The sequence below is a fragment of the Pieris napi genome, chromosome W (assembly GCF_905475465.1).
Source record: "Pieris napi chromosome W, ilPieNapi1.2, whole genome shotgun sequence".
Classification (NCBI taxonomy): Eukaryota; Metazoa; Arthropoda; class Insecta; order Lepidoptera; family Pieridae; genus Pieris; species Pieris napi.
In genome coordinates this window covers 1776903-1791729 of record NC_062258.1, presented here as the reverse complement: position 1 = coordinate 1791729, position 14827 = coordinate 1776903, and the positions used below count along the sequence as shown (strand labels likewise).

The window sequence follows — 14827 nt, the reverse complement described above, 5'->3', positions numbered from 1 at the left end:
TGAATTAGTTTTATTAAACTTAAGTTTGTTTTACTGAAAGTTATTTTGTAGTGTGTTAAAAGTTTACTATAATCATTAAATTAAATGTGTAAGTTATTATATTGTTCTTTTATTAACCTATAAAGTAACATGGCTTATATATTTTTCATTTCGGCTTAGCTATGTATTTAACTCGGTTACTACGTTTTCTATAGGCAGTCATTAAATAAGTGGTAGATTTAATTAATCATTTTATTAATATAACAATATTATTAGATACAAAAAAATTATTATGAAGTACACAATTATCTTAAACACGGTAATACAATTTTTCATATAAAAATCATAGTTGTCCAAACTGCATTCAAAATAGATTAGTGGTCTCGGTTTAATATCTCTTCTTAACATTTCAATAATTGGTCATTTTCTTCCTCATTCTTGACAACTACCGCTGATGGCTGTAATACAATGGTTATCTGTTAAAATTGTAAATAGGGAGATGTGGTAGGTCACTGTACTGACACAATAATATTGCGTAGCAATTGAATTATTGTAAAGTTAAGGAAAATAATAAAAAAACTTGCATAAAACACACAAAAACTTATATATGGGATATCTTTGTATTTCTAAGTAAAGTATCTTAAAAACATGTTTGATAATATTATAACTAAGCCAAATATTATTAAAAGTTTTATGGTAACAAGGCTTAGTAATTTCGCACACAGTATTTGATTCAGTACTATGAATAAAAAAATCTTGAGCACACCTATATTTAGACTCAAAAATCCAAATCCAAGTATGTACTTTAAAAACAATTATTTATTAATGAAACAAATCCAGAACCCATAAAGGCTATGTTTAGTGCTAAAGTGTAGTCAGCAGCAATAACTATCTTTTGATTGCTTCTATGTTTATTAAATAAGTTATGGCAATGTCATTTCCAACATTTAAAATTAACATTGATCACTTGAAATGGTATGAATTTGAGCAACTGAAAGCTTATATATTTGATCCAACATACCTAACATGATTATTTATACTTGTGTTCTGAAATCTGAACAATTAAATTAAATTCAACTTGATCAATTAAAATAAATACTTCTTATATTTCATGAATGGAATTTGAAGTTAGAAAACCTAAAAATATCTTTTATATTTGACATTTTTAACCAACAATTTAATTATTCTTTACAATGTCGCTTCGATTTAACCTATTACATTTGACTTCAAATTTGCCATCAAACAAACAAACTTTGTTAGCTATTTTTCTAGACACTGCTTATTCCTATTTATTTACTATGATAGTTATTATATTTCTAAAATAGTTTTAATAGAATTCAGTGTTTAAGAGTGTTAGTAAAAACATAGGTAATATTGTTGTTGTGTGTTTGACCTCTGAATCACTTAAAAAGGTTGCAATAGTAGTTTCGTGGCATCTAAAAAGTACCAACACTTGCACTTACACAAATGAATCAATATATAAACACTAATTTTTCTTCTTTATTATTCAACAAAATATTATATGAAAACATTGGTATTCACCTTTAGTAATATTTTGAAAATTGAAGATACCTATCCATCCTGTTTAATTTGAATCCTTAGACCATTTGCTGAGAGAATCACTTTTAGCGAGACATAATAATCTTTTTGTTAAGATAATATTCTTAAATTTTTTACAATATATCCACATGTTAGGTATAACTTGTTTCGTGCTGAAAAATAATTAATGTTTTTAAGTTGCTTTCGCTCATATAGGTACACCACGGCTGGTCAGTTGTCGGGTAAATACGAAGTATAAACTCTTAATTGGAAGTCATAAACAAAATACGTAACTTACGATTTACTAATAAATAAACTCACTACTTACCTTTAAGCGGCCCCATTGCCAGATGGGTTTTAATAATTTTCCTCGCTATTCTATTATTTTCCATCAGATAAATCATTTTTGAGATATTTTCAGTTTATCTTTTTGTTAATATTCTTCATTCGTCGTCAACCATTTTGTTTTATTAAAAATATTTTGTTTATGTATGATGAAAATTTTGACAATTAACTCTTTTTATAAAATAAAATGAGTCAATTGTCACGATATTAATAGACAACAACTCACTAGGTTACCTCCCTCCACTTATCAAGACGTAATGTAAAATTTCTTAACAGAATACCATGAGATTCCAAAAATTACGTCAGTGACGAAGGGAGCGCTGTTACTGCGTAGTGGACTCACGGAATAACAGTGAGTTACAGAATCGCAGGGCAGCTCGAAAGGATTTTGGTTGTATTCGTTCCGAACATATAGCTTAGGCATACGGGGATTCATATCGGCTGCAGTTCCTAACCTTCAATGTTTTCTATTGAAGTTAGAACTCTCTCTATATTCTCCATTGTCACTTTCGATATTGAAAATTCGTATCAAAGCCAAAACACAAAACGTCACAGTCCTTCAGGAAAGCGTAGGTCTTAAGTAGGTATACGGGATCGGTACAGGTCCAAGTCACAAAGCCAGTCGTTGTTTTAATAAATATTAAATATGTATATGCTCAAACAAACAGAAACAGAGAAGTGAAAAAGCGGTTGAAACTTTTGAATTGTTAATACAAGTTCTCTGTTGCTGTTGCCAAAACAATGCGATCCGTTCTACGTAACAAAATTATTGCCATCTTTAAATTAATACATTTTCTAAAGGTTACTCGTAAATTTCTAGTTATTGCAATAATAAAATAAATAAATACATAAATAACAATAAATTGAAGATATATGTGTAGTCAAATCGCAACGGTATTTATAGGTTTTTTTAAAAAGGAAAACTTTATTAAGTAATTACACTTAGTATTCTTAACTTATAGTCGATATGAGACTCTTATTCTAAGGTGGTCGATGCAAGACCCTATCACTATGGTGGCCGATATTAGACTGGCTTTAATATAATTATATTCTTACAGCTAAAAACCCTTACATGATAACTTTGATTCGTGGTACACAATGGAATAATAAGACTAAGCATTGATTGCATTAACGCTTATGGTGCGTTCTGGGTATTTGTGTGACATTGTAACTTTTCCCTCCTTAAGCTCGAAATCATCTGAAGAACAATTTTTCGGAGGATGGTTTCGGCCTTGAAATATTATACATGTTTTTATCTTTTTGTATGCCAGAAAGGATATAAGACTTAAAATTACATATAGAATTATTGTCCCTAAACTGACACTATTGGTTTTCACTACACTATCACTTTGATTTTCACTGTTTTGTAGGGCGTATGATAATACTTTTAAATTGGTTAAATCAACCCCATTAAGCTTAACAGGATTAATGTTGCTCTGGATACTGATCTTCAAATTTTCAGGTAAATTTACTAGCGGCAGCTTTTGAGATATAAGCTTCTCACCGTTACTGCTATGTATTCTTAAATTGTGATTTGCAATGTTATATTGGCATTTATCATCTATGGTTAATAAGTAAGTATTTATGAGAGTGTAATGTAAAATTTCATTATCACAGGTTCTAACCAGATCAACAGGTGATTTAGAGTAGATTATCCATCGGTTAATCTGTAAAAGTTCTACTTTAATTTCTTCGAATTCTATTGGAATTTGTTTGCAAGAGACGTTGTGAGAATATTTCATCAGGTCCAGGATACAAGTGTCTTCAACAGGTACCATGGTCTGCAGCTCATCACAAAGGTATGTTTCTTCTTCTATATTCTTACATGGTGTCGACAGCGATTTCGCTTTCAACCCCTCCACAATAAGGTAAGGATACTTGGGTAATATTATTAAGGTAAGGTTTGTTTCAGGTTGGGTGATAGGTAAGGGTACAATTTTATAATAAAAATAAGTTTCTTTCTTAACTAAGGGTATTTCTAATACTAAAGTAATAACATTGTTCTTAAAATACGATTTCAATGTCATGGACTGTTCAATTCTTACTATATTTTCAGGAATTACTTTAAATATCAGCTTATCTGTTTTCTCTATGATTCTAAGTACATTAATGAGTTCATTAGTATTAATTATAGATTGATGTAATACGCCCATTCTACTGAATGCTAAAATGTTTTCAATCTCGGTCAATTTTGTGTAAATTATTTGAAAATTATGTAAGAAGGAATTATAGATATGTGTTATTTGGTTAACATGTGAAATAATTGAAATGTCTTTAATATTTTTATTAATTTTATTAATTGCATCACTTAATTGTTCGAGATTGTTTGTAATATTTATAGTAGAGTTTGCAACAAGTCTTATCATTTATTAAGTGCCTAGTGTGGGTACCGTACACATCGGCTCCCGTGTAAAAATACAATTAAAAATAGAAATTCCCCTTATATTGCTATAATGTTGTTTTAAATTAATTAAGCAAGGCAAATTAGTGCAGTGTGTGACTTTTCCAGACGTTGTTGTGTTAATGGGATAATCAAATTTTCAACATAATAACAAGCGCTCTGGTGCAGTGGCCGTTTTAAAACATCAACAATACGCTAAATGGAAAAATACGCAAGTGAATCATAACATTAACATTACTTTGCATTTGATAGTTTTTTTGATTAATTATAATAATCATATGCATAGATTCAGTGAAATAGTGTCGAGTTTTTGTTCAACCTGGTGACGCGTTGTGCGTTTGTACTCAGCTATTGGACTGGAATATATACTATTATTTCGGCTAACTACTCGACTGCTCGCTCGGCTCAGTGTTACAGAGCGCTGCATAAATATCGTTATAATATAGTTTCTGGTTCCAATCCAGGCATCCCACTTGTTTTTGTTTTTTTTTTTTTTTTTATTAAAAGTTGCTATGGCGCCTTCAAATTAGCTGTCATATTGAGCTACCAAAAAAGGATTTTTTTTATGCTGTCATATCTGCAAGTTAAAATACGACCTAGAATGTGCTAATGTAAGCGCTTTGTTGAGATGGTCGCAAGACAAAAGGTGTCATTTAGATGTCCCGAATGCTCTAGGAAACCGACTAATGTTAGCAATGCAAGGACGTCATTGCTGACTTGTGAAAATTCCGATAGAAGCCCCCATAGTATGAGCTCACAAGAAGCAAGTCCGGAGAGTGAACCTCCGTGCTCTAAAGTAACGCAGCGAATAAAACATGGACTCCCTTCACAACTTCCAGAACTAGAACCATATGTCACTGAAGATAAATTGCGAGATATCTTACAACAGGAGTTATCTTCAGTCCTCACTGTGACAATAAAGCGATTGGTGACATCGGAACTTAATAATCTCACTGAAAGGGTTGCTGGGTTCCAGGACACAATCTGCTTCCTGAGTCAACAATTTGAGGATATAAAGTCTTCTCTTGAGGAGAAGGCTTTATATCCTCAAATTGGATTTTAGCCGTGTTGTGCCGGCTTATAGAATAGCACCTCCCCATCTCTACCCGTGGGTGTCGTAAAAGGCGACTAAGGGATTTTTAAGGCGTAGGGCAGTGACGACCCCATCGCCCGCTGGTGGGATATCTGAACAATAACTATTTCCACCAGCGCAGTCAGTTAGTCCAAGTAGTGGGAGTGTCATGCTGCGTAAGCAGCCGAATGAGCCGACACGATCGGGGTAATACCACTCTCCCATTGAAAAAAAAGCGTGAAGTGGCCCACGCAGGACGTGTGTCGCGTTTCGTTTTATATTGTGGGATTCCCGGAAGCTCATCCCCTTCCTCTCCGAATCATCATGGCAGCGTTATTGAATAGAACTTCTTTACCCCAGGAGGGTACCTGCACTTCTAGTACAGGAGAATCCGTCCCTGGGTGTACTCACTCAGGCTGTCCCGCGTATTCTGGGGGGGACAAAATACCGCTCAACTGCAGAGGCAAATCTAGAAATAAACTCACGGTAACACAATTTAACACAAACTTTACTAACATTAGGGGGCTTCAATCTAATTTAAATCCCGTCCACTTTCACCTCGAGACGGCTAAGCCGGCCTTATTGTTTCTAACGGAGACCAAGATAGTTCCCTCGTCTGTTGAACATTTGCACTATCCAGGCTATTGTCTTGAGCATAATTTTAGGCCACAAGCCGGTGTATGCGTTTACATTCGTGAGGATATAAATTTCCGTCGCCTCTTACATTTGGAAGAATCCGATCTTTCTACCTTGTGGGTACGCGTAGAATGTGCTGACCATCCCCGCATATACTGCTGCCTTTACAGGTCACACAGCGGCAACACCGAGGTCGATCGACTTATAGAACATGTCCAAACTGCACTCGATTCCCTTCTGTCTCTATCGCCTGCTGAAGTCGTTATACTGGGTGATTTCAATGCCCATCATTCTGAGTGGTTAAATTCTCGTACGACCGACTATTCGGGAAGAGGCTTCCATGATTTCGCTCTTGCATATGCTTTAACTCAACTGGTCACAACGCCTACGCGAATACCAGACCGAGCTGACCATCAGCCTTCGTTATTAGATCTTATGCTGACTTCTCACCCAGACTTCTATGAGGTCACTGTGGATGCCCCACTTGGGTCCTCCGACCACTGCCTGGTGCGAACCGTTGTGCCAATTAGGCGTCGAACCCGCCCGCAGTTTTCGGAATGCCGTCGGGTCTGGCATTACAAATCGGCCAATTGGGATGACATGCGTCATTTCTTTGCAGCGTACCCATGGTTGCAAGTCTGCTTCAAGGGTAGTGATCCTGACGCCAGCGCTGAATCTGTCGCCGATGTGGTGCTACAAGCAATGGAACTCTATATCCCTCACTCTATGGTCCCCATTCGTGGTAAATCTCGGCCATGGTTTGGCCACTCTTGCAAAGAGGCTTCCCGTCTTAAGCTAGAGTACTATAAAATCTGGGCTCACGCAATGGCCATAAAGGATCCCGATGTAGCTCTCCATAAAAAGAAATTTAACGCAGCTACCCGAACCCTTAAACGAGAAATTTTTAAAGCAAAATCGGAACATATTGGCAGAATTGGTGAAAAGCTCGCGAAATTGCCCTCTGGAACTCGAGCCTTTTGGTCATTGGCGAAGGCAACTCAGGGAAACTTTTGTCAGCCCTCTTTACCATCCTTGCGAAAGGAGGATGACTCGATGGCTCACTCGGCGAAAGAGAAAGCAGAGCTCCTTTGCTCTCTCTTTGCATCTAACTCCACGCTCAATGACTCAGGGACCTTACCGCCTACTATTCCGCATTGCGGGTTTTCTATGCCTGAAGTTCGATTCGAACAGATTGGTGTGCGGAAGGCCTTAATCTCCCTTGATACCCACAAGTCAAGTGGTCCTGACGGCCTTCCCTCGATCGTTCTTAAGACTTGTGCTTCTGAGCTGACTCCGGTGCTTACACGGCTCTTTCGACTCTCGTACTCCTCGGGCGTAGTTCCAAGCTCATGGAAGACTGCGCATGTTCATCCCATTCCCAAAAAAGGTGACCGCTCTGAACCATCCAGCTACAGACCTATCGCAATCACTTCTTTATTTTCAAAGGTAATGGAGTCTATCATCAATAGGCAGCTCTTGCGATATCTGGAGGAGCACCAGCTAATTAGTGATCGTCAGTATGGCTTTCGCCGTGGCCGCTCGGCTGGTGATCTTCTTGCCTATCTAACTCATAGATGGGCCGAAGTTGTGGAAAGTAAGGGAGAGGCATTGGCCGCTAGCTTGGATATAGCTAAGGCCTTTGATAGGGTTTGGCATAGGGCGCTTCTTTCGAAACTACCGTCATACGGTTTGCCCGATGGCTTATGCCGATGGCTGGCAAATTTTCTTGTAGGACGTAGCATTAAAGTCCTAGTTGACGGAGCGTATTCCAATCCTAGACCCATCAATGCAGGCGTTCCGCAAGGTTGTGTCCTTTCGCCGACCCTGTTCGTTCTGCATATCAATGACCTGTTGAATATCGACAACATCCATTGCTATGCAGACGACAGCACCATCGACACATTATATTCCGGCCATCCGAACATGTCTCGATCTGAAGTCGATGAGAGCCGTAACATACTTGTTCTCGAAATTGAGTCGATTCTGGAGAAGGTTTCTGTGTGGGGTAGTAACAACCTTGTTAAGTTTAATCCTACAAAGACTCAGGTTTGTTCGTTTTCTGCCAAGAAAGATCCTTTTGTCGTATCTCCTCAATTTGAAGGCGCTCTCCTTAGTTCGTCACACAGCCTCAGTATCCTTGGGGTTGGCATTTCGAAAGAAGTCCAATTTCGCAGTCATCTGGAAGAAAAAGCCAAACTGGCTTCCAAAAAGCTGGGTGTTTTGGGTAGGGCTAAGCAGTATTTCACTGAGGTGCAACGTATGCAGCTCTACAAAGCTCAAGTACGACCTCATATGGAATACTGCTCGCATCTCTGGGCCGGTGCTCCCAAATACCAGCTTCTTCCTTTTGACCAAATTCAGCGAAGGGCTTGTCGAATTGTCAATCTCCAATGTCTTACTGATCGGCTTGATTCTCTATCTCTACGCAGAGACATTGCGTCTCTTTGCGTTTTTTACAAAGTTTATCACGGAGAGTGTTCGGATGAATTGTTTGGGTTGATCCCTCCTGCCTCTTTTCATCACCGTACGAGCCGAACGACCTCTAAATTTCACCAGCATCATCTTGATGGTTGGAGGTCTTCCACGGTCCGCTTCACAAGGCATTTTCTTTTGCGAACTAGCGAACTGTGGAATCGGCTCCCGGGAGGGGTCTTCCCTCAGAGATACGACCTCCAAATTTTTAAAAAACGAGCCTACTCCTCCCTCAAAGGCCGGCAACGCACCCATTAAAAATGGGTGTCTATGGGCTGCGTGGACTGCCCTTTTTGGTCGTCCCGCAAGCTCGTTTGCCCCCCTATTCTAAAAAAAAAAAAAAAAAAAAAAAAGGACATCGCAATAGTGAATCTAAAAAAAGATAATGAGAGGTTAAAGTCTAATGTGGCTGACCTAACGAACCGGCTAACTTTTGTTGAACTACATGCCCGGGAGAATAATATATTGATTAATAGGATCCCTGAAAATAGGTCAGAAAATTTATTTGAAACTGTCCTTCGTATAGCCAAGACTGTGGACTGTCCCCTCACTCAAGTGGATATTCAGTACGTAACAAGGGTTGCTAAAATAACTAATAGCAGTGATAGGCCTCGGTTCGTGGTAGCCAAGTTATGTAGCCCGCGTACACGTGACTTAGTTCTGGCTGCTGTGAGCAAATTTAATAGGAAGAATCCACAAGATAAATTGAACTCTCATCATCTTGGTATCGGAGGAACTAAGAAACCTATTTATGTATCTGAACATCTAACATCAGTTAATAATGCTCTTTACGCGGCCACACGCTTGAAAGCAAAAGAGAAGCAGTATAAATTTGTATGGGTTCGCAACGGACGCGTTTTTACAAGAAAGAACGAAAACTGCCAAGCCTTGCTTATTAAGAATAACGAAACCTTAAATCTTTTAGCATAGTATAGTATATTAGATTGTAAGCTTTTAGTTGTATCTTTAGCCTAGTAACACACTGATTTTTTTTTTATGATGCTTGAAATTTATTATCAAAACGTACAAGGGTTGAGAACTAAAACGGCAAGCTTTCTCAAGTATTTGTCAACTTCTAATTATAAGATCATCGCTCTTACTGAAACTTGGCTGAAATCTGGTATTTCTAACATGGAATTATTTGACAATAGATACACTGTTTATCGTAGAGATCGTTCAAGTTCTACCAATACCAAATCGGATGGTGGAGGTGTCATATTGGGAGTCTCCAAAGAAATTTCTTCTTTCAGAGTTGAGGCATGGGAATCGGATGTGGAGGACTTATGGGTCACCTTACAAATAAATATTAATAAAATAATAAAGAAACTTTCGATATGTGTAGTATACCTGCCTCCCCCTGTAAAGATTGGGACTTTGACACATTTTTTAGACAGCGTTGACAGAGCTTTAAACTTAAGCGATGACGTCATTATTCTAGGTGACTTCAATCTAGGGTTCATTAATTGGAGATCGCTAAATAATGAAGTTTTTATGACACCTTATAATTATAACAATACACTTGGCTTTGCCTTTATTGATTTTATGTCTATGAATAGCCTAAAGCAATTTAATAGTATAGGTAATAGCGATGATCGTTTCTTAGATTTAGTATTAAGTAATATGTCTAGTATTAATGTATCAGCCCCCTCCGACTCGTTAAGTAAAATATACGCGAATCCTCCTAGTTTATTGTTAACTATTGAATATTCTAAAATATCTTTTTTGCGAACGAGAGGTAACACTAAACTAAATTTTTATAAAGCTGACTATGTGTCTATAATAGGGGATCTAAAAACCATTGATTGGAATGATAGCCTACGCGCTCATGATGATGTTAATGATATGGTATCTGAGTTCTACAAAATTCTTAACACCACTATAAGCAAATTTGTTCCTAAAACGACCATCAAGAAATCTAAGTATCCGGTGTGGTTCAGTTCTTCCTTAATAAAATTACTTGCTGAAAAAGAAAAAACACGTAAGAGGTATCGAATATACAAGAATCCTCGAGACGGAATAGAGTATCGCATTATTAGAAAACGTTGTCACAAACTTTATGATGATTGCTACACTAAATATAAGCTAAATATTGAGGCAAGTATTCCTAATAATCCTAAATGTTTTTGGAGTTTTATTAAAAATAGGAAAGGTGGTCACTCATCGCTTCCCTCTTGCATGAAAATGGACAATCTTACAGCCCAGTCATCACCTGATATTGCTAATCTTTTTGTATATCAATTTTCATCTGTATATACATGTGATGAATCACTTGTTGGCAGTTCCACTCCAGACGAAATTGGCAATGTTGACGGCCTAATGTCTCTTAGCTTCAGAGAAGATGAAATATCTAAGAAAATAAAAGGTCTTGATACTAACAAAGGACCTGGACCAGACTCGATTCCTCCTATCTTTGTAAAACGATGCAGATTTGTGTTATCTTTGCCCCTAACTATTATTTATAATAGATCTCTTAAAGATGGTGTTTTTCCTGAAGTATGGAAAAGGTCTCGTGTTGTACCTGTGTATAAAAAGGGAGATATCACCGACGTAAAAAATTACCGTCCTATTTGTATTTTATCTTGTTTTTCTCTCTTTGAGTCTGTCCTGTATCCCGTAATCTCAAAATGTTTAGACGGCTGTATCATTGATGAGCAACATGGTTTTAGAAAAGGCCGTTCAATTCAAACGAACTTCATGTCTTTTGTGACTGAAACATGTCAGGAATTAGATCGTGGGCGCCAGATTGATGCTATATATACTGACTTTAGCAATGCCTTTGACAAAGTCAGTCACGCGTTACTGATTCAGAAGCTTCGTGGTTATGGAATGGGAGAGAATTTGCTGAACTGGTTTAAGTCCTATCTTCGTAACAGGCCTCAGTCAGTAGTTGTTGGAGGCGCTGAGTCTACTCCCTATATTGCGCGATCTGGTGTTCCGCAAGGATCCCATTTGGGACCGTTGCTATTCTTACTATTTGTAAACGACGTTAGGAATCATATAAAGCACTGTAAAGCGTCTCTCTTCGCTGATGATTTAAAAATTTATAAAGTTATTAACACTGTCTGTGATGCTGCTCTAGTTCAAAGTGATCTTAATGGTATACAACATTGGTGCTTTTTAAATGGTATGATCCTCAATATAAATAAGTGCTTTCATATTAAATACACAAGAAAAAAAAAACCACTTGTTACTGTGTATAAGCTTGACAGCGCGCCATTGAAGGAGGTTCAGGAGATTCGTGACTTGGGTGTTATTATTGACAAAAAATTAACGTTTACATCACAAGTCAATAAAGTAGTCACCACATCCACACGAATGCTTGGATTTCTTAAACGGAATGCGGATTGTTTTGGTTGTACGACTAAAACAATTTTGTACAACGCTCTGGTGCGCAGTCATGTTGAATTTGGCAGTATTATATGGAATCCACCATATGCGATCCATTCGCAACGCGTTGAAAGCATTCAAAGATCTTTTACGCGTCACCTAGCTTTCATAAGCAGAGGATTTTCACATAGGCACCCGTACCATCAGCGACTCAAAAAATTTAATATGATATCTCTGTACAATCGAAGAACTCTAGCCGGTGTTACCTTCTTGCATAAATTGCTCAATAACTATATACAGAGCAGTGACCTCTTACAGGAAATCAAATTTGTCGTCCCTCACTCATTCCCTAGGTTTAAAATCAACAATATTTTTCAAATTCCTTCTGCCAAAACCAACCTAGGAGTTCAGGCACCTCTCGTTGGAATTCTTCGCGATTTCAACAAATTGAACATAGCGTATCCAGAGCTGGATATATTCGGTAGTGGGCTGATCGGTTTTAGAGAAAGCATTTGCAAGTGCCTTTCTCAAACCTAATTTCGCTGTTTTGATGATGATTTTTTTTTTCTGCTCTAAGTGCCAACAAATTTCTGTAATTTTTTTTTATTTTATTGTGTGCTTTTACTATCGTATATGTTTTAATTGTAATTTTTGTTTCTATTTAAATTTTTTTTTTTTGTGAAACTTATGCTTATATTAATTGTCACACATTTTAGATGCGAGATTTTTTGTAAAATAATTAGTAATTTTAGTACTGTGTGTGATGTTATAAGCTTAAACTAAATAAATAAATAAATAAATTTCGGATATAACAGTAGTTTTCTTTTCCAGAGAATGTTCACGAGATTTTACATTTTTTATTAAGTTGTCATATTTAATAGCATCATCGTAATCCAAATTTCCTGTTATCATTTTAACTAGAGATCCCAAAGGATTAATGAGTCCTCTTTTCTGTCTATTAATTGGTACAATTTCTGAATATTTGTTCAATGTGATATTTAACATATAATTAACTTGAAGCTTAACATCATTGATGTTAAGCTTCAAGTTCCCAAGGAAAGACGTTTGAAATGGGATAAAAAGGCCAACAAGCTGATTTTTGTAGGTTATGCAGAAAAAACTAAAGGATATAGAGTATATGATCCTGTAACTAACATTGTCACAATCAGCAGAGATGTAGTTGTCATGGAAAGTCCAAACCAGAATATGGTAGAAATACCATTGGAATGTAAGCATCCAGTGCAAGTAACTGAGCAAGAGAATGATTATGAAGAAATTGAGAGCTCTTCCTTTAAAGACGATTGTGGGGATGAGACTTATATCCCAGAATCTGAAGTTTCAGTGAGTACTTCCAGTGATAAGACATTTGACACAGTCTCAGACCCAGGTGTTGAACCAATTGAGCCAGAGCAATTACCCAAACGCACTAGAGTGAGACCAGATAGGTATGGTTACAATAACTTCTGTATGGTGGAGTGTGAAGACAGTAGTCAAGGAGAGATAACACTCGGAGAGGCATTAAATGGTCCAGAAAGTCAATTCTGGCGAGCCAGTATGAAAGAAGAACTAAAATCATTCAGAGAAAATGAAGCTTGGGAAGTGGTGGACAGGCCAAAACAAGCTACAGTGGTTAAGTGTAAGTGGGTGTTAAAGAAAAAAGTGGACAGTGATGATAACATAAGATATCGTGCTCGGTTAGTTGCTAAAGGTTTTACACAGAAAGCAGGAATAGACTATACCGAAACTTTTTCCCCAGTGGTTCGGCACTCAACAATAAGACTATTGTTTGCATTAAGTGTTAAATATAATCTAGATATAACTCACCTTGATGTAACCACAGCATTTTTAAATGGGCATTTAAATGAAGATGTATATATGTGTTTACCTGAGAATTTTGAATGTCATGATAGGGAGAACAAAGTGTTAAAACTAAAGAGGGCAATCTATGGGTTGAAACAATCAGCTAGGGCATGGTATAAGCGTGTAGATGATTGTTTACAATCTTTTGGATATAGAAAGTCAGTGTATGAACCTTGTTTATTTATTAAACATCATAATACTACCAGAACATATATAGCTTTGTTTGTAGATGATTTTTTTATTTTTTCTGATTGTAAAAGAGAAACTGAATGTCTTAAGACTGAACTAAAATCTAAATTTAAATTAAAAGACTTGGGAGACATTAGACAGTGCTTAGGTATGAGGGTCAGAAGAAAAAAAGATGAGATTTTTGTAGACCAGGAACAATTTGTTGATCATTTGTTGAATAAGTTTAATATGAAAAATTGTAAACCAGTTAGTACACCTATGGAGGTAAATTTAAAGCTTAAAAAGGGAGACACTTGTTGTACTCAGTATCCTTACCAGCAATTAATAGGAAGTTTGCTTTATTTATCAATGTTAACCCGTCCTGATATATTTTATTCTGTTTGTTACCTAAGTCAGTTTAATAATAATTATAATGAAACACATTGGAACCATGTAAAACGTGTTTTAAAGTACTTGCAAAAAACAAAACATTTTGGTTTAAAATATGTCAAGGATGATTTAGATTTAATAGGCTATGCGGATGCTGATTGGGCATCAGATTGTGTGGACCGTAAGTCTTATACAGGTTTTATGTTTAAGATGTCTGGTAGTGTCATTTCATTTGAATGTAAAAAACAATTAACAATAGCTTTGTCTAGCACAGAAGCTGAGTATATGGCTATATGTGAGGCAAGTAAAGAAGCCATTTATTTAAGGAACTTGTTAATAGAATTGAAATGTAGAAATGAGTCACCTATACTATTATATAATGACAACCAGAGTGCACAATTGTTAACTAAACATAGTTTATTTCATAAAAGAAGCAAGCATATTGATGTTAGATTTCATTTTGTTAGAACAGCTGTTGAAAATAATTTTATTGTAATAGAGTACTTAAATACAAATGATATGCCAGCAGATATATTAACAAAAAGTTTATGTTGCCAGAAACATTATAATTTTGTTAACCAGTTAGGTGTCACTCCATTGTAGAATGAAATTTGTTCACTATGTTTCAAATGATTAGT

General features: G+C 36.5%; 1 protein-coding gene and 1 long non-coding RNA gene across 2 annotated transcripts; one reads left to right on the top strand and one right to left on the bottom strand.

Moving 5' to 3' along the window:
- Positions 1 to 389: 389 nt before the first annotated feature.
- On the bottom strand, positions 390 to 2237 carry LOC125062114. The gene is made up of 3 exons (XR_007119192.1): positions 1847 to 2237; positions 1522 to 1691; positions 390 to 437 (listed from the first exon to the last, which is right to left on the bottom strand). It is a non-coding gene; the product is annotated as an uncharacterized LOC125062114 (long non-coding RNA).
- Positions 2238 to 9230: 6993 nt separating this feature from the next.
- LOC125062006 lies at positions 9231 to 13738 on the top strand. The gene is made up of 4 exons (XM_047667622.1): positions 9231 to 10434; positions 10480 to 10538; positions 12792 to 13400; positions 13682 to 13738. The coding sequence occupies exons 1-4, from the start codon at positions 9441 to 9443 to the stop codon at positions 13736 to 13738; spliced, it is 1719 nt and encodes a 572-aa protein (XP_047523578.1). The 5' UTR covers positions 9231 to 9440.
- The last annotated feature ends 1089 nt before the right edge of the window (positions 13739 to 14827 follow it).